A 19,193-nucleotide genomic window follows, 5' to 3' on the forward strand; every position below is an offset into this window, starting at 1 on the left:
TACCTTCTGTGTCCTTCTTTCCAGGGAAGGGGACTGGTTAAGCTCTTCCCTTGCTATCTCTGCCCTTAACTTCACGCCGTACCTTGGAATGCTTCTCCAGGTTGCAAAGTGCTTTTGAATGAATTGTATCCTACAAATTTTATCCTGATCTGCTTATCATTCCCCCCTTTCGTGTTATGGCCGTAAAATGTCAGCAACCGTGCCCCGTTCGGTGCCCTCGCCTCCCATGCCACGTCTTCGTGTCCTTTCCCCTCCCTCCTGCTCCCCATCTCTCTTTTTTGTAAGGGAAACCTTACATTTGGGTACAAATTTTGGTCCCATCCCTGCACCCAGGCTGTGCCCTGCTGCTCCTCTCATGGAAAAAGGGCTTCCCATCATCTCCACGAAGAAATTTCTTGTAGGAATTCCCCACCAACCCCTTTATTTTTTTACCAAAGCCCACGACGAGATTTGCATTCGAGCCCAAACGTAGAAATCTTTACACAAGTCTTTCTTTGGAGTTGAAGACTTCTCTTAGGCTCCAATTCAGGAAATAATTGAGCTGAAGTCAAGCCCATTTTTAAGTGTCCCAGCCCTTTGGAAGGACCAAGCAACTGCCTTCGTGCTGCTGAGTTTTTGGAGCATGGTTCAATTCCCTCCTTTCAGCAAAATTATCCGGGGCTGGGAGCCTCTTTGCATGGCACAGGACGTTAGAAACCCAAGTGCTAAGGGGCACTTCCAAGATGTAACTGGTTTGTGCCCAAATCCGGAGCAAATGAAGTGAAGTGCAGTATAAAAAAAGGAAATATCCTATTTAATAGCAGCCTTGAGATCAGAACATTATTTATTAGCTGTGGGTTTTTTAAGCTGTGGCGTGCTATCAGAGCGTTTTCTTCAAAGGATGCGGTCACACAGGTCAAATCCAAGCTTTTGCAGTGCCTGAACTGTGACCCAAAAGCGTTTCTGAAATCAGGACTGGGCCTTTTTCACATTTTTTATGAAAAACGGGCTGGAAAAAAAAATAAAAAAAATAAAAAGTCTTGCTCACCCACCTCCACGCAGACATCGGAGACGAAGAATTAACGCCTCGTCTTTGGGGCTGACTCCGTGACTCCTTGGCTGTCCCAGCTGTTTGTTCCGAGCACGTTGCCTCGAAAGAGCTGAGGGGTTTTAACTTTGCACCCTTTCAGCAGCGTGCTCGGTAGGCGGAGGGAAATGGATGCTCGTGAAACCAGCGCACAGCAGGACTTGGTGGCGGTCCCACTAACCCTTCCTCCTCTCCGGAGCCAAGTTTTCGGGCTCTCGGCTGTCATCAGATCGGTGGGTTCCCAGGCTCGGGTGATGAAGCAGGAATGAGGGTTTCTTGCCAAAAAAAAAAAACTTCTGGTTTTGTCTTCCGCACATCGCTGACGGCCTGGGTTTGAATTCGCTGCTGTTATTAAATGAAGCCGTGAAATGAAGGCTGTGAGGGGTCGGTCGTGTTTCTGTGGTTTTCTTGTGCCTCTAGGACAGACTCTAGGTGATGTAAGCACACATTGCCCCGGCCATTAGAGAAAAACGAGTGGCTGGGGAGCAGCAGAGGGGTTTCTGCAGGCTCCTCGTGCAGGCGGCAGCTTGAGGGGATGGCCAAGGGGTCCCGAGTGCTTCGTGGGCATCCCCGGCACCCTTTTGGGATTCTGGAGCTCCCATCAGGAAAACCATGGGCACAAACCCCAGAAAAGCCGCGTGGCTCGCCAAGGAAAATAGTTTTCTTTGCAAAAACTCGTTGAAACCCGCACGTTCCCCTGGAAAGTTTCTATTTCGGCTCAGTTTAATTTTCCAAATTAAAAAAAAAAAAAGGAAATTTTCAACTGTTTTGAACAGCTGCAGCCACTGCCACGTTAGGGAAGATGCAGCTGCCTTTAGCTGGATAAACATCAGGTCTCTAACCCTCTAACCTCCCCAGGGGGGCATTTAGCCCGTCCCTTTGGGGACAGACTCCCAGGGGCGTCTGTCTGTCCTACAGGGAGAGCTTCAGATGAATCCTGCCTGGGGCATCCTTCGTGTTCACGAGAAAAAGGAACCCAAAGGGGTTTGGGAAGCACTTTCAGATAACTGATACAGTGAAGATAGGGAAGGGGCCATCAGGGATGATGTTTTATGGGATGGCTTTTTAGTAGGTTGTCCCTAAATAGCAGGAACAGCCGGAGAAGTCCATTTAATTAATGTTGCCCAGCAGAACGAGCATCACAAAGATCCAAAGAAGGAAACCAAGAGCAAGGAAACCAAGAGGGGCTCCATCCATGCCTGGATTTTCATGGACCGACAGATTTTGGCAGATTTTGGCTCAAGGGACGAGCACTGAGCACACATCGCTGCGCCTTTTCCAGGAGCAAAGCGTTTTCCTGAAGGGATGCTTCGGTGTTAGGAGATAAAATATTTCCTCCCGCCCTCTTGATCAACACGTGGGGGCTGCTTTGGGTCTGAGCAGGCAATTTTTCATTTCCCAGAGGGAGCACAGGTTGTTGCCTGGATGTTTGGCTTCCACCTTGCTGAGCGTGATGGGGACGGGAGCTGAGGAGGGTTGGGTTTGTAGTCCTTGGTTTGTCCTCTCCGAGCATCCTCCGCTGCCCCACCAGACCCACGCTGGTCTCTTCTCCCCAAAACCAGGCAGATCAGCCTCAGAAGTCCCCTTGCCATTGTTCGCCGTGGAATAATCTGCCCCGAACCTCGTTAGTCCGCGGCTTTCACAAGCACAAAACCACGGAGACTTTGATTTTTCCTACCTTTGTGCTGGCGGCCGGGGCTGTGGGTGTTCTCCCTTTCATTAAAGATACTTAACCTCCCCTCGCTTTGATTCCGGCTGGATTTTATCACTACAATACTTTGCAGCAGGCAGTTCTGCAGATTAATTAAGGCTCGGGTTACCGATTTTTTCTTTTTTTCTTTTTATTTTTTTTTAAGCGATGCAAATAATCGTCTGTTGCCTTAGATTTGCATGATGTGAAAGGGGAAGCGAAAGCCCTGGTCAATCTTCTTTGTGCCACTCAGCCTTTTGTTCACTTCCCGGCTCGCCCGTCTGAAGTGCTCTCCTAATCTTTGCCGACTTTCTTTCTCAAAAAAAAAAATAAAATAATCAAAATCCTCTGATCATTTTTGTCACCCCCTCGCCGGATTCTTTTTTGTTCCGCGGCTTAATGCTCCGTCAGGAGCGCGTTCGCCGCCGTCGTGACGTTTCCATTTTCACTTCTCTGTTTATGATTCTTAAAAATGCTCTTAATAATTCCCAGATTAGAAAGATCCCGGAGTCCAGCGAGCTGACAGGCCATTTTCCAGCGAGAACAAAAACCTTCCAGCGCCTCGCAGCGCGCTGGCAGAGCAGGGCTGAGCGCCGCGTTAGCGAGGAAATGGCGCGGATTAAAACCGGCGCTGCTCAGCCCAGCTCCTCCGGCTCGGAAATGTCCTTCCTCCCCCTAAACAACCTCAAAATTGAAATATTTTAGCGGCGTGGCAGTGGGGGATCACAGGATTTTGAGATTGGTCTCGTAGGAGGCTCGGTTCGGAGCCCTCAGCTTGTTGGTGTGCACCTGGGATGAAGGATGCTCTCCGCAGACCGGCAGCTCGGGATGCTCAGAGCAGGCCAGCAAGTGGGGAAAAGACATCCCCAATCCCACGAGGGAGGATTCTGGCTTTCCACATCATCTTTTGAGGCAGAGAAAAGGCTGCAATCACGGCTCGGACCCTTCTGAAAAATGTAGAGGGGGGCGCATCCCACGCCAGCAGTTCCCAAAAGCAGGCACAGGCCCCGCTCAGCACCTCCCAGCACCCCTCCCCCCAGGTCAGCAGTCTACGGAAAACAAACCTAAAGGAGAAAATGAACGATTTTAGAGAGACAAATAAAGCAAAATAAGCTCTACAAAATATCCCATCGGTGCGTACGTGTGACGGCGTGGGCGGCGTTCTCGGCTGCGTTAAATGGAATCGAGTGAAAGCAATCGGAAAAAATCAGTTTTTATTTTTAAAATCTGCGATTTTCACAAACAGCAGGCTAATTCCAAATACCTTTTTAAGCATTTTTTAGACGCTGAGCCTTTAGCTGCCTGGCTGCAGAAAGCGACGCTGGGTGTTCCCAGCAGAACCACTGCTCCCCAGTGCATCCCAGCCGCCAACGAGGCGCTGCTCTTCCAGGCCTCCTGGGCTGGGTGGTGGCTGTGCGAGCTGGCAGAAATCCCTTGGGATCATTAAAGGAGCAATCACAAAACCGAATTTCATCTGCTCGGGTATCTGATACTCTTTATGGAGGTTACCCATGCAAACATGCCCCTTAACGCTACTTGGAATAGAGGTTGGAAAGGGTGGGGAGAGCATCCTTGGCTTGGGGCTTCTGGATTTGCTGGGTTATCGCTGACAGAGGTCCACGGAGATGCTGGGATCCACGTGGGAAATCAAACGATTTAGTACCCCAGACATTTAATTCCCTTGGGAGGAAATGAACTGAGACCTCGAGAGGGACTTGGGGAGGTCTCAAGACCCCTTGGCCCCTCCGGGTCCAACAACAGCAGGGAGAGGAGAGGAGATGGGAAACTGGAACCTTGAATCCTCCCTCCATCAGAGTCAGGTATCTAGTGGATATTTGCTAACATTTGAGTGAATTATCACCAAAGGAATGATAAGTTCTTCACCAATTTGTTTTAAATCAGTCCTTTCCAAGGAATGGATACAGCCAGCGACTGCATTGCTTGCGAAGTTCAGCAAAAGGAGCCCCAGTCAAGCAAGGGAATGATTTTCTTGCCATCGTGGCTCATTGAAACGACACGGTTCTACTTTCTTCCTCGCTGCATGATTTTTTCTTCCCCATTTTTCAATATTTATTAGAGGAAGAGACACGAGGAGGGTCACAAGATGACAGTGAAACACCAGCATTGCAAACCCCGGTGCTTGTAGCAAGCCTGGCTATTTCGGACGGTATTACTGCAAAAATCCCTTTTTAGTATGGAAAAATGAGCACCTAAAATCACTCTACTGCAGAGACACAAGGCATGCCAGTTGTTTTTTTTTAAGATAATGTATGTCTTCATTAAGCCCTGTGTCTGTTCCCTCCTAGGCATTCTGTCTTCCTGAGCTGCTTGTTTTGTTTTAGCTTCCTTCATTAATGTGCGCTTTTTATTTTCCTGAAAGTAGGGCATGCACTTTTCGTGTGGAGACTGGCTCCTGCTTTCACTGTACCTATTAATAATGCAGCAGGGAATAATGCTTCGTGTCCATTACCGTGGTGCCCTGACGGAGCAGAGCAGACATTTCTCACGTCAGCCCAGGAAATCGCGGCTCCGTGCGGCCGCCGTCGGCGCGTTGGGGCCCAGGATGGAGGCTGTGAGCTCTCCATTCCCCTGTGCCTGCTTCAGGATCCAACCAGAAGGAAATATTGCTCCGCAGGGGCAAAGTATAGGCATCCTCTTTCCCCACTGAAGTGCTCTAACCACCCTCTGGAGACGCCCGTCCTCTCCCTGCCGACTATTTGGGGCCATCAGTAGGTTCCCTAGGGTGGGCGTCTGGGGTCTGGCAGCGTGAGCATCCCGTAGAGCCTTGCAGGGCTTTCCAAGAACAAATGCTCCCACCATTTCGAGGCACTCAGGCACACGGTGATGGGACCACCTGGGGAATTGAGCTTCTTGCAGGCTTTGTGCAATGCTCAAGGCTATATCCATCACAAATAAGGGAGGGGAGCAAGAGGTTTATATACTCTATATGCCACATCGTCTGCTTGGTCCTTTCCTTGAGATTCTGCACTCAGTTAATACACAGAATTTTCTTCAGGCACAACTGGCTCATATTTTTTTCTCTTTTCCACTTAAAACATGCCCTGAACATGGCTGGAGGAGGCCGGCCCCAGCACTGCAGAGCCCCACGCTCAGCTGGCATCACTTGCCCCGCTCCCACCAAGAGGTTTGCCAGCAGATAATGAAGAAAAGCTCTTTATTTTGTGATGAATAGCATCTAAAGCAAATCCAGAAGATACTGGCAGGAGGAGATAGACCTCAAATGATGTCGGATAGTCATGGTTGGATCGTAACCTCCGTGAGTTGTAGCTCCTGCGCAGGACCAGGAGATATTATTGTGCCGAGGTGCCTCCGTAGCTCACTTTTTGTGGAGTTTTAAGTGATGGATTCTCCAAGGATCGGTGATTTAGTGTCAAGGACAGGCTCCCAGCCACATCGGGCCCAAATTGCCGTGACCGTGATGTGGGTCTGATGTGGAGAGGAGAAATCGCCAAGGAAGGCTCCGTGTAACATGGGAGTAAATCGTCTCATCGCTTTCGGAGATTAAATCCTTTGTGAAGCCGGGCAGCAAAAATGAATCTGGTTTTGAATAAAAGCGTAAGGGAAAGAAAGTTTCATCTCAGAGCTGGCGGCGTGCTGAAGATGGAGCAGAGCAGTTGGAAAGCTGCAATTATTTCTGCAAGGCCTTGCAAGGGGCTGTGGGCTCAGAGCGTGGCCAGTCCTGGGGTGATGGAGAAATCACACCCTGAATCTCTCTTCCCAGAGCCTCCTGCTTTTCTCAGGAGGAAGGTAAGGAGGGAGGAGCACATTTCTATGGCTCCATCAGACGGGGGAGGATAAGGATCCCCCATCCTTCTTCAGGCCACGGTGTCCTTTCTAAACAGCTCCTCTTTCTGCCCCAGACAGCTTCGTCCAAGCTTGGCTGCTTCTGCTGGCACAGTTCCCTGCCTATGAAACCACAAAATCACATCTCTGTTGCCCAAAGTTCCTTTTTTTCAATTTTTTTCCCCCCTCCACGAGGCTCTTGACCCAGAACCCCTTTACTGAGTGCCTGAGGAGCTCCGGGAGCACTCGTTAGTGGGCAGCCAGCCCAAATTAGCTGTTTTGTGTCCATAAAATCAAGCAGCAAAGTACCCCAGGGCTTCATCTTGCCTTGGCTCCCTCGGGTCCCCAATCCACTCAGCACACACACGAGGGGAGCAGAGCCAGCGTTGAGCTCTGGAGACCTTGGGGAATTCAATAATTCGGTGTCGAGCGAGCGTGTCAACAGCCGAGCTTCCGATTTTCACCCAAAATACCTTTAAAGAAGACATAAATTGGAGATTTCATCTGATTCCGGCAGCTGCCTCGTTTTGTCTTCTGCACCCTCATCGGCTTCTGCACCGATCGGCCCTCACCCGCTCTGCTTTCCTCAGCAGCTGGGTGTGTGAAATATGTACCAAAAACAGAAAACCTAGAGCTTATTTCTTTTATAACGACAACTGGATCGACTTGGGAAGGGGCTGAGCTGTGAGGAGAGGCCCTCCCGGGTGGTCGAACAAAGGCTGGGCCTACCTGAAGGCCGCACGCCCCCGTTGATAAGGAAACGGGAATTAAATGCCCTGAAAGGAGAACAAACACCCAAATTTGAGACTAGTGGGAACAGAAAAATGGTGACAGCTCCTCTGTTTCAGAAATAAATGAGGAAAAGACCTGGAAAGCTCTGGGAAGGATGAAGGCAAGGTCGGGCTTCTCCATAGACGTGCTCCAGATAGCCCTAAGCACAAGGGCGGTGGCACTGGCGACGTATTTGGCTATAGGATAAAGGCATAGCATTGAACCAAGGAAGGTTTGGGTTAGACATAAGGAGGAATTTCTTCATGAAGAGGGGCAAACATTGGACTGGGATGCCCAGGGCAGTGGTGGAGTCCCCGTCCCTGCGGGCATTCAAGAGACGTGGCTTTGGGATCGTGGTTTGGTGATGGGACTTGGTAGGTCAGGGTGATGGACTTGATGATCTTGAAGGTCTTTTCCAGCTTAAATGATTCCGTGATCATAGAATTAGCATTACGGTGGTTAAGTCCAAGACATTTTCCTCTTTCAGAAAATCAAAGACCTACAAAATAACCGAATGCTGGTGCCGCCTTCTCCAATCCCGCAACATTTGCCTCTTGAGATTTCTCCTGACTTGTCTTACGTGCGTCCATCAGTACTACTTCATTAATCAGGACGAGCTTCCCACCACCGCCTCGTGTTGCAGGTTGCCTTGTTTCAGAGCCCCCTCAATCCTGTAGGGTCGGGGTGTCTCTCTAAGCATCTGCTGACTGGAAGTCACGATTTCACATAGGCTTACGGTGCAAAACCGGCGTTAGCATGCTGCTCCAAAAATCCCCCTGTCCCCAGAAATGTCCTCAAAGCCACCCACGCTGGTCGTGTACCCCGTGTAGACCAGCCACACGTGGGAAACAAGGAGGAAAAGGGAGGAGGGCAGCCAAGTGGCTCAAATGTGACACAACTGCGGGCTGTTGTGCCTTCGGTGCTCTAACATTTCTTTTCTTTTTCTGCTCAAGCTACACTTCTGATGAAGCAAGCCTGGCCACAGACCTCCTCGTCCTGTGCCACGGAGGGCACCTTCCACCTCCCAGTGGACACTGGGACCGAGAACAGAACTTATCAGGCTTCTTCTGCAGCATTCAGTAAATAAACCTTTCCTTTGGGGTTTTACGTGGTTGTTCCGTGCCCGTTTGCCTCCCCTCCTTTCCTTGTGCCTCTGGGAGGGTTTGTTTGGGACGGGCTCATTGTCATTTGCAACCGAGGGGGTAATTCTGGGGGCGTTCATGTGTCCTGCCCCGAGTGCTGAGCCCTGGAGGAGGGATGGGTGCTGCAGGTCCTTGGGGTCCTGAGGATGGGAGCATCGCTCTGCTGCCACGCAAGACGTTGCAGAGCTCTGGATTTCTGTGTGTCCCCTCTCCTTGCTGTTTGCACTTCTTAAAAATGGGAAGGAGTCTGAAAAGGAGAGCCCTGACCCTCCTTATGCTCCTTAGGAGGAGGAAAAGGCACTTGGAGAAGGGCCAAGGTCTTTGTTTCGGCTCTTCGGTCCACACAAGGTTGCTTGCAGGTGCTTACCTGTAGCCGTGATGCTCCTGCAAAGCATTTGGGCACAGCCTGGATATATTCAGACAAGCCCTCTCGTTATTTTAGCAGCATTCCTCGTGTAGCAAAACCAAGGGGAGAATATTTCTTACAGCTTTAAAAAGCGAGAGAGAATTCCAAAATAACGCGTGGCTTTCCAGGAAGCCCGGTGAAATTCCCACCTCTTAAATCAAACTGCCAGAGCGGAGGTGGGAGGAGAGGGAGTTGGTTACAGATCACGGGAGGTGTAATCTCATCCGTACGGGGCCGAGCAATTCCTGCAGCAGAGGCATCACACTAAAAACACGGATAGCACGGGGAACATTGCAGGACCACGCACAGGGGCAAATTTCAGGTAGGAAAAGATGTAAAAGAAACCATTGGTGCCTCTAAACATCCTTGGGGCTTGGAGAAACTCCCAGGCTCATTTGGAGGAAAAAATAAGGTCTGTTAAGTGACTCGGTGAGGTTGGGAACGCTACAAACCACCCCACATGGGCTGAAGCATCCAGGGCTGGGGGTCTGCTCCGGGCTGCTTTTGGCTGCTAAATTAAATCAAAGAATGAGTTTAGGGGAAGAGCTATGGCTTCTTTTTGATAACAAAGGGGAAGAAACGGGGCTCCTACCCTGGGTGCTGGGATGTTGCTCAGGGCTATAGGATCTGCTCCTCATGCCCTGTTGGTCCTGGCACCGTCCTGGCCCCGGCACACTTTGGCCATTATCACACGCCGGGGGCTGTTCTTTGGGCTTAGAGCCACGAGCTGCAATAAATAGGGCAGGCTCTGTAAAATCAGGAGCAGTTCAGATGGGGCACCCTGAATCAGTTTGATCCCCCCTTGCCCAGGTTTTCTCCGAACCAGGCTCTCGAGGGACGTTGAGAACTTTCTCGTGGGCATCAGCAAAGTGCCTGAGCTGGATGGAGAAGAGCCATGGGGAAGCCTTGGATGGTTCTGGGGTGAGCAGTGCCCACAAATATGCACTGGAGCCACTCTCTGAAGATGGATAAACACAGATTGATAAACAGGAGCTGCTCAGTACCTGCAGAAGGGGTCCCAAGAGTTGGAACAGGCTCTGAACCTGCAGTGAGAGCCTTGTTTAGGGGCTGGACACATGCCTCCATCGTGGCTAAGGTGTGAGCATCCACCTTCTCCTGCTCAGCAGTATTTCTAAAAAGCTTCTCGTTGCTGGAGGAAGAGCCAGGCTGGATGGAGGAGGGTGGAAGAGGCAGGACCAGACCCCAGGAACAAGCTGGAGACCACGCAACCACGAGGGACCTCGCGGGCACGGAGCCATCGTGTCACCTCCAACCGGTTGCAAACATCCATCCATTGCGTTTGGGTTTTATTTTCTTGCACCTGCAGGATGACAACGCTGCAAAATTCAGCTCTGGCCGACGTATGTGGGTGGTACAAGGGGAATCTTTGCTCCTAAGCAAACCCTAAAAGGATTGAGGCTGTTTTTTAGGGCACATGCGCCCCGAGCCCCAGACCTCGCTGCTGCACGGACACCCAGCATTTACCAAATACCAAAATACCTCTTGGATTTCCCAAGAGCCCATTTTGATGCTCTTCATGCTGAAACGAGAGAAAACGGTGATACAAAATCCATCACAGAGCTTCTTTTATTTTTATTTTTATTTTTTTTTTCTTGTTCCACCTCCACAAGCCGTAGTGGTAATATAGGAAAAAAATTACCTGTGCAATTCAGAGCACTTCTCCCATGCGGGATCAATAAGGGTGAGATTCCTGGAGTGGCACGAGGGATTTAATCAGCAATTTTAATAGCAGCTGCAGCTTAAACGCTCGCTCTTGCCTTTAAAATCCCAGCCCGCTGCTGAACCACGGGGCGGCGGTGGCACAGGCCACGCGAACTTTCTAATCCTAATAAGGTGGTAGATGGTTGTAATTAGGCTTGACAATTAGCTGTCAGATGTGTTTTTTTTCCAAGGGTGGTATAAATCAGCATGTGCCATAAAACTTAAAAAAAAACAAAAAAACACAACATAAAACATAAACCAAGTTGTTTTTACCCGCAAACGGCACAAATTGTTCCATTTTTTCCTGATTTATAAACAAGGAAGACTGAACCTGCCCAGATTATTACTTTTAATACCTTTTTTTTTTAACACAGCAGCTAAATTGTTCATGTTTCAGTGATGGGGGAACCGCAGCAAGGTTCGGTGTCTGCGCTCGGAGCGGTAAGGGTGCAGCGTTGAGCTCCGGCAACGAAGCGTGGTGCTGAGAACCGACAGCCTCCGAGGTCTGTGCTTGAAAAAATGAGATGAAAACAGGAAAAAGTCCCTCGTAGAGAAGAGCTGGAGGTTGGTCTGCAAGTGCCAGGGCGGTGTTTTTGGAGGACTGTGATCGAGGAGCCTCCAGTTCTGCTTGTTGGATGTGGAGAGAGGCTCTTGCTTGGGGAAGGCTTTGGAGCAAAGCCCTGAAGGTGGTGGCAGAAGGCTTTCCGAAGATGATTTCCCCACTCTGATGGTGCTTTCCAGGGGCTGGCAGGGGCTGGTGATGCTCTCAGCGCTTCCTAGGGGCTGGCAGGGTCTTGGCGAGAGACATCGGGAATCGGCCGCGCGGTGTAGGCCGGAATTGGGACCAAGCAGTTGGGTTCAGAGTCACCAACGGGGTCACAGCCCCCCTGCTCCCTAATTAACACATTTCTCCCCATCTGCGGTCATCAGGAGGCAGCGAGAGGCTGTTTGGGAGCTCCTGGAAAGCTCCTCGTTATCTTCAAGCCCTTTCAGCGCTGGGCGGATAATGCGGCCTATTAGCGGCCTCCAAACCTCGTCCTTCATTAATTGCTGCCCTGAACGCTGGTTGAGTCAATTAGTTCGTTATCTTGGAGTGTTTCGACGTCTTATCGCTGTGCCGAGCCTTGACTTCTCCTCTCCATCCTGTGCAATCTCCGGGGCCTTTTTTCTCCCAGCCGTGGAATCTCCTAATTTCAGGGAGGTCCCTTAAAAACCAGACAAATATCTCCAGCGTGCCTCAGAGCAGCATGAGCCAGTGTTCCTAGAAAGAAGGTGTAATTCTGTAAACCTGGGCAGCTCAAATTGACGTAAATTGTGCTAAAATACCCCAAAGGGACACCCCCGGCCATCGGGTGCCAGCCCAATTGATGCAATCGCCTCGTCCTTTTTTTGGGATGGACACAAAGGTGGTGGAACAGCACCTATTAAAATGAGGTGACCTTTGGAGATGCACAAATGACTCTTTTGGTGAGGATAACCCAGTCCGGAGAGCCCCACTGTGATCTCTGGGGCATGGGGAGAAGAAGGGGACACCTCTCCGAGTCACACAGCCCAGCTCGCCCCGAGCCACCCAGACCGTAATTAAGGCAAAAGGGCATCATTGTTATGGTTTTAGCCCTATTAATTGAATCCCTATTAATTTAGCCCTATTAATTTAGCCCTATTTATTGAATCAGCTGTCTCAGCAGCTCAAAATCCTGCCCCTAACCCAGGCTGTTCGTGTCTCTCCGCTCCAGGGTACACTGCGGGGACTCCCTACAAGGTCCCACCGACCCAGAGCAACAACGCGCCCCCTCCCTACTCTCCGTCTCCGAACCCGTACCAAACGGCGATGTACCCCATCAGAAGTGCCTATCCCCAGCAGAATCTGTACACCCAGGTACGTGCCTCGCTCCTCACTTCGGGTCCCGGGCAGCCGAGGATCCTATGGGGCCGTGGCTGTGGCCGGCAGTGACGTCCTGGAGGGATGGAGAGGTTGGATTGGGATGAGCAGTGGGATCAGCGGGGTGACATCGCTGGGGATGGGGTCTGTTCCCCCGAAATTACACCCCTGGGAGTGGGGGCTGTTCCCCCAAAATCACACGCCTGGCTGCTGGGGTTCAAGCCTGGCTCTGTGTCCTAAATCAGCCCGGGTGACCCCAGGGTTCCCGTGCTGGTGGCGTTGCACTCGAGGTGCCTGCCACGTCCCATAGAAGTGTGTCACCTTCTTGGTGACAGCACAAATTCCTTTGGGCAAGACCCAGATTTGTGTCCTCCCCCGAGCACCTGGGATGAGCTTCCAGGGCCATCATCCTGCTCTTTGTGCTGCCTCTACAGGACCCCGCAGTTGGTCCCCCAAAATCCCCCGAAACCTCCTGAAAATCCCCTTTATGCTGCGGATCATGCGCTCCCCAGAGCAATCTGGCCCTTCAGCATTTCCCTTCCTTTTTAATGCCAAATTCAACTCCTCCTGCAGCCACAAACTGATTTCTCCATGCCCGGCCAGGACTGGAGCATTTTCTTTTCCCTGTTTTGTGCCCTCCCTTGTTCTGATCCCTCTAATTTTTCCCTGTTGGCATCACGGGGACGCTGGCGCTGCCTGCCCCATGCATCTCTTGCCCTTGCGCCTTTCACATTGCAGGCAGCTCATTATTTAGGATGTGGGGCTTTCTCTGTTGGCTCCTTTATTTTATTCCCACCCGTCCTTTCCCCTTGTTTCTTCTACCTTTTGCTCGTTTTGTCCACCAACACCAAAGGATTTGGGGCTCAGGCCCCGTTTCATCCCCATAAACCACGCACCATGGCACGTCCCCTACCTGTGATGCTGATTCTCACCCCACTCCCACTGCAGGAAAAAAAAAATAAATGGTTGAAATGATCCTTGGGGAGCTCTGAAAGAGTCAGAGATTTACAAAACATGAACAGAGCACGAAAAATTGCCCAAATTGCCCCTTTTTGGGGTTCGGTGCTGCCGTAGCTGCGTGCTGGTGGCGCCCGCTGGGCGCAGGGCTGCGTTTGCCCCTCTATAAACCCCGCCTGGTGCCGGGTGCCAAAAAAACCTCCCTGCTTTTCCCCTTCTCGAGCAGGGAGCTTACTACACCCAGCCGGTGTACGCGGCGCAGCCTCACGTCATCCATCACACCACCGTGGTGCAGCCCAACAGCATCCCGTCGGCGATCTACCCGGCCCCCGTGGCTGCGCCCAGGACCAACGGCGTGGCCATGGGCATGGTCGCGGGGACCACCATGGCCATGTCGGCAGGTAAGAGGCTCCCCGAGGTCCGAGCTCGTGGCTCGGGTGGGACAAACCCCAAAATGACCCATGCGGGAGGTTTTCCTGGCCGTGGGCAGCGGCGGTGCCTGCCCCCAGGGGACCGCAGCGAGGCGAGCGCGTCCTACGACACCCCCAGGGAAGCACAAAGCAGCTTTGCCTCCTGGTTTGCTGCTCCTTTGCAGGCAAAACTCAATTAATTTGCACCAAATCTTGATACCACTCCCATTTTTGGGGTAGCACAGGAGACCTTCCTTCCATTTGGCCCCCGTTTGCATCCTGGAATCTATTTTTCTTCCCTCTGTTCCCTAAATAGAGACATAACCGAGCTCGTCTCCAAATACTGCTGCATTTCTGTCCTCAGGCTCCTTTGCTGAGATCCTTTCAAGGTCTTTTTGCACAAATTGACAAAGTTAACCTTGGTTTGTGCATCGTTGCTGAGCCCTGAGTGCCTCATGCGTGGGGTTACTTAAATCCAGGCGCAAACGTGATTAATTGAGAGCGCATCAAGCACGGACATGGGGTGTGTTCATTTTTTTTCCCCAAAGCCTCTATTTCTCTCAACAATTCTCGGCGTTGTGCATTGAGTGATGCAAAGAAAGGCGTTATTCACCCCTCTGCATCTGCAGGAGCTGTGAAACAGGACTCGGCTGAGGGAACCACTCCGAGAGAGATTTATGGGTGCTTGTGCCGAGAAGTGGGGGATGAAATTCATGCCTGGAGGATGCTTTAAAGTTTCAAGTAGCCCGTTACGCCTAAAACGGGGAAATTTGGGGCTGTGTTCGCCCTCCTTGTGTCTGCTGTGCAAATTCTCCCCTAAAATCTTGATGTACATCAGCTGCAGAGCAACACAGAAGGGGCTGGCACCAGGCTCTCTGCCCCGTGGCTAGCAGAGGATGCTCGTGGTGCGTCCCGAGACACCAGGAACATTTATTTTTTTAAAATAAAACCAGGGCAGGGGGTGAGCAGCAGCACCCAGGGGTGCCCCCAGCCCCAGCCAGGCTGTGGCGGTGGCTCCAAAAGCTGTGAAATGGCCATTACGTGAAGGATTCCTCCTTTTTCCCCTTGCAGGAACCTTGTTGACCACCCCACAACACACCGCAATCGGAGCACATCCAGTTTCCGTGCCAACGTACAGGGCTCAAGGAACCCCCACGTACAGCTACGTACCTCCACACTGGTAAACCCACCGGCCAAGTCATGTAAGTGCCACCCCAGAGCTTCCCCTGCTCTGTCCCCATACAGAGCTGGCCCTATAACAGGGCACCGAGGGCTCTGGCATGACCCCGTGCATCGCAGGAGGGTCTTGGCTGCGTTTCCAGCCCTTTTTTCTGGATGCTCCAGCTGCAGCTGGGGCTGGAGAGGGAATCCTCCTTGCCTTCATGGGTTTGGGAAGGTTTGGGATGCTTTCACATCACGGAGCAGAGCTTTCCCTGCTGAAATGTGTCGGGAGAAGTCCCCTTTTCCTGCCTCTTTGGTGCCAGCCAGGCTGCGTGCGGGTTGGCGTGGTCCTTGGGGTCCCCAAAATTGGATGGGGACACAGAGCAGGTCCCTCCTATCCCGTAGGTCACCCTACATCTCTCCATGCTCCTCACATAACATCAGAGAAACCCATCCCACGACAAATTGCCTGGTGAAATTAGATGGCCACGAGCTTAAAGCTCTCTGCTGGTGCCCCGACGCTTGCTCAGCTCCCTCCACGCCCCAAAAAAACCTCCTGCAGCGCGAGCCAAGGTTGGAGCCCGACCTCACTTTGCCTCCCCGGTGCCCCCAACCGCTTCCGTGATGTCTCTGCTCTCTTCCAGATCCAGAGTCAGACATCGTATGCAACTCCACAAGTCTTACATCGGGGCTGCGGCCGCCGGACTGCAGCACCTCGTCTGTTTGCGAGAACAAAAGAAAACAAAAAAAAAAACAAAAAAAAAAGGAAAAAAAAAAAAAAGTGCAAGGGTCACTTTATGCATTCTTTAGTGGTTTTTGTAAAAGCTGCTTTTTCTAATCTTCTGCCTCTTTTTTTTTTTTGTTGTTGTTTTGTTTTTCCCCCCTCCCCTGACCCCCATCAGTCGTGTAACACACATCCCGACACGGAGCAATAGTAAAGGTCTCTCTTTGGTCCCGTCGTCTGCAAGCTCAGCATATTTCACTCAGATCCCCCCCATTTCTCATTCGTTTGGGTTCTTTCCGTGTTTTTTTCTCCATTTCTTTCCCTTGTTGTTGTGGTTGACAAGAGCCTAGGTTTTCCTTTCGCCTAGTACGAGTGGTTTTGGTGTTCAGGGTACGACGTGAAAAGCACAGCGCGGGTAAGGCAGGCTTGTTCCCATTCGCTCGGGTTTGTTTTTTTTTGGGATGGGGGGGATGTTTTTAGTTGAAGAACATTAAATTATTTAATCTTCTGTAACACGTTACAGGAAAAATTGGTGTCTTCCAGGTAGCTGTCGTGATCGATCCTAACGCCTGCTCTGCGGTGAGGTGCTGAGCTCGCCCTCCTCGCTTGTAGGACGTAGGAGGACCGCTCGCCAGCGGGTCTGCTGTGACAAAAAGGGGCAAAAAAGTGTTTTTTGGCACGGGAAGGGGCGGCCAGGACCCCCCCAGGATACTTTTGGGCATGGTGAGAGGTTCCCCAGCCCCTTCTCAGCCCGGCTGGAGGTTGGGGAATGGGAGCGCGGAGCCCAGCGGTTTGGGGACGGAGGCTGGCTGGTGAGGGGGTGCCCCCTGCCCCATTTTTTTTAGGGTTATGGACAAGGTTGGAGGAGAAATGCTCCTCCAAGTGGTGAAGATCCAGCCAGAGGTGAGGGGCTCGTGGAGGCTGTGAGGATTGGGGCTGGTTTTGGGCACTTTTGGCTCGCCCATGGGCGCACGGTCGGTGGCACCCCGCTCGCCGGGCTTCCCCGAGGTGCCCAAGGGCTCAGGGGGCTGTCTCGAGGGCATTCCCGCTTGCAGACAACACCATTTGTAAATTCTCAGCAAAAACTAGATTTTTCTTCCTTTTTCCTAAGAGGAAAAAAAAAAAAAGATTTTGGATTTTTCCCTCCAGCGTGCCAAAATATTTGCGCTCGCCCCGCGGCATGCGTGCGAGTCCCGAAGCCCCCGGGCTCTGCGCTGCTCCTGGAGCCCTCCGACAGCTCCAGCCCCTCGGTGGGAAACGTCCCTGTGGTTTCTGAGCCCTTGAAAAGCACCAAATGCTCAGAAATGCTCAGTTTGGGGAGGAAAGTGCCAGAAATGGTGCAGAGCTGCTGGTTACGGAGTCTTCGCCTCGCTGGTGGGATCTGATGAGGTTTGGGTGTGCTTTTTTTTTTTTGTTTTAATTCCTTCCCCTGGCTCAGTGGCACCCGCGGAGGGCGAGGAGCCAAAACCTTTCCTGCCCATGGGGCGAGAGGCTTGGGCGAGCCCTTTTGGCAGCCAAATTTTGGTGTTTTGGTTGCTGAAGGGTTTCCTTCATGGGTTTTGGAGGATTTCCATCCCAAACCCAGCGCTCTGCCACCTTTGCAGGCACCCATGGGGAAAACCGGAGCTGCGGGGGACCCCGGAGAGGCCAAATTTTGGGGTGGGGGCTCACTCCTGGGGGCGCTGCCTTTTCTCCTCTGCCCATATCCACGGTAAGAAAAAGGTGCCCAGGAGGTGGCCGCCGTGCTGCTGCCCCCACCAAAGCCACCTCGGAGGTGGTGGGGAGAGAGCAAGACCTTGCTAACCGGGCTGGCCTCGCAAGGGGCGGTGACGTTTTTGGGGACGCACCAAAGCTCCTCTGCCCTCGCTTTTATGGGAGGAAATCCAGGCAGGAGGACGAGGTTTAGTGGACAAGAGGGGTTAAAATCCCCTTAGAGGTGATGGAGCCACTTTTCCAGAGGGCAAAACTCTGGGAAAAAGGAAAGTTTTGCCATGAAAATCCCTTCCCAGCCATAGTTAGGACCGGGACCTCCAGCCCCATGCCGCCCTGGCTGAGGCTGACGAACCCAAATCACCCAGTAAAGCTTCGGTGTGGTTGGAAATTTGTAATTTCAGCGCTTTTTACCCTTCTGTGTTCTTTAAAGTTTCCGTTCTGGTCTGGTTTCACGGCGGACGTTTGCTGTAGAGGCGAGGAGCGCGGCGGGCGAAGTGACGCCGGCCGCTTTTGGGGGCTGGGGGCTCTGCTTCTGGCTGGGGGACCCCCAGACCCAGCCCCTAGCGAGGAATTTGGCCCCGAGGAATTCCTCTTAGTGGGGAATTTCCCCCCTGGAGGAATTTGACCCCCATGGCACGGGGTTGAGGAGCCCAGATCTCACCCGGAGAGCGAAAATCCTCGCGTTCGGGGCTTTGTTTTTGAAGCTAAAATCCAACCAGCTGCAGATAGCAATAAGAGCCGTGGGGTACCTGTAAATCCACTTTTTTTTTCCCTTCTCCTTTTTTTTGTTGTTGTTAAACTGCTATTTCCAGTCCGAGTGAGGGCTGTGGCTCCTTCCCCTTCTTGCGATCCCAGCTTTTGGCTGCGAGCGCCCAGCACCGACTGTCCCGTGTGTCCCTTCCCTTCCCTTCCCTTCCCTTCCCTTCCCTTCCCTTCCCTTCCCTTCCCTTCCCTTCCCTTCCCTTCCCTTCCCTTCCCTTCCCTTCCCTTCCCTTCCCTTCCCTTCCCTTCCCTTCCCTTCCCCAACCCAACCCAACCCAACCCAACCCAACCCAACCCAACCCAACCCAACCCAACCCAACCCAACCCAACCCAACCCAACCCAACCCAACCCAACCCAACCCCTTCCTTATCCCTTCCCCATCCCTTTTCCATCCTTTCTCCATCCCTTCTCCATCCCCTTCCCTTCCCCATCCCTTCCCCATCCCCTTCCCTTCCCTTTCCCATCCAGGCGGCCGTGCAGGATGGTTTCTCGGCTGTGCCCTAGCGACTCTTTCCCGTGGGGAAAACAGGCAAACAAAGCCTGGTAAGGAGCCCGGGAGGCAGGAGAGCTTTGGCACGGCGTGCCACAGCCTGACCCTTACAAATCGTTGGGTCTGGGGGATTTTTCGCCCCAAAAAAGCAGCAAAAAACGTGGTCTGATGACCGCTTTTAGTGGCCAGGCTGTAGGAAAAACCCCAATCGACCCACAGCGTCCCATCCCTCGGTGCAGGGCGAGCGGCAGGAGCCACGGGGACAGCGGTCGGCAGGGCTGGGGGGCCACTGGGCTGCATTGGGGAGGGGGAAAGGGGGCGTGGGGGCATCACACAGACCCCAAATCCTCCCCGTCCCACAGCACGGAGCCGCCGAAACCCAACCCGCGCGCCCCGTCCGTCTCTCTCCATCGGCGTTTTAATTCCTTTCGACCAACAGCACGGCTCGGATCAGCTCGTTTTTAGCTGTTATTGGAACTCTTAAGCAAAAAA

At 52.3% G+C, this 19,193-nt stretch overlaps 1 protein-coding gene across 1 annotated transcript; it reads left to right on the forward strand.

Annotated features, from left to right (window-relative positions):
* Positions 1-6,802: 6,802 nt before the first annotated feature.
* On the forward strand, positions 6,803-19,179 carry FAM168A (family with sequence similarity 168 member A). The gene is made up of 5 exons (XM_068690308.1): positions 6,803-8,410; positions 12,338-12,480; positions 13,667-13,841; positions 14,922-15,052; positions 15,656-19,179. Exons 1-4 carry the CDS (start codon positions 8,296-8,298, stop codon positions 15,032-15,034), a joined length of 546 nt encoding a protein of 181 aa, XP_068546409.1. The 5' UTR covers positions 6,803-8,295; the 3' UTR covers positions 15,035-15,052; positions 15,656-19,179.
* Positions 19,180-19,193: the final 14 nt, after the last annotated feature.

Source organism: Anas acuta, chromosome 1 (assembly GCF_963932015.1).
Source record: "Anas acuta chromosome 1, bAnaAcu1.1, whole genome shotgun sequence".
Taxonomy (NCBI): Eukaryota; Metazoa; Chordata; class Aves; order Anseriformes; family Anatidae; genus Anas; species Anas acuta.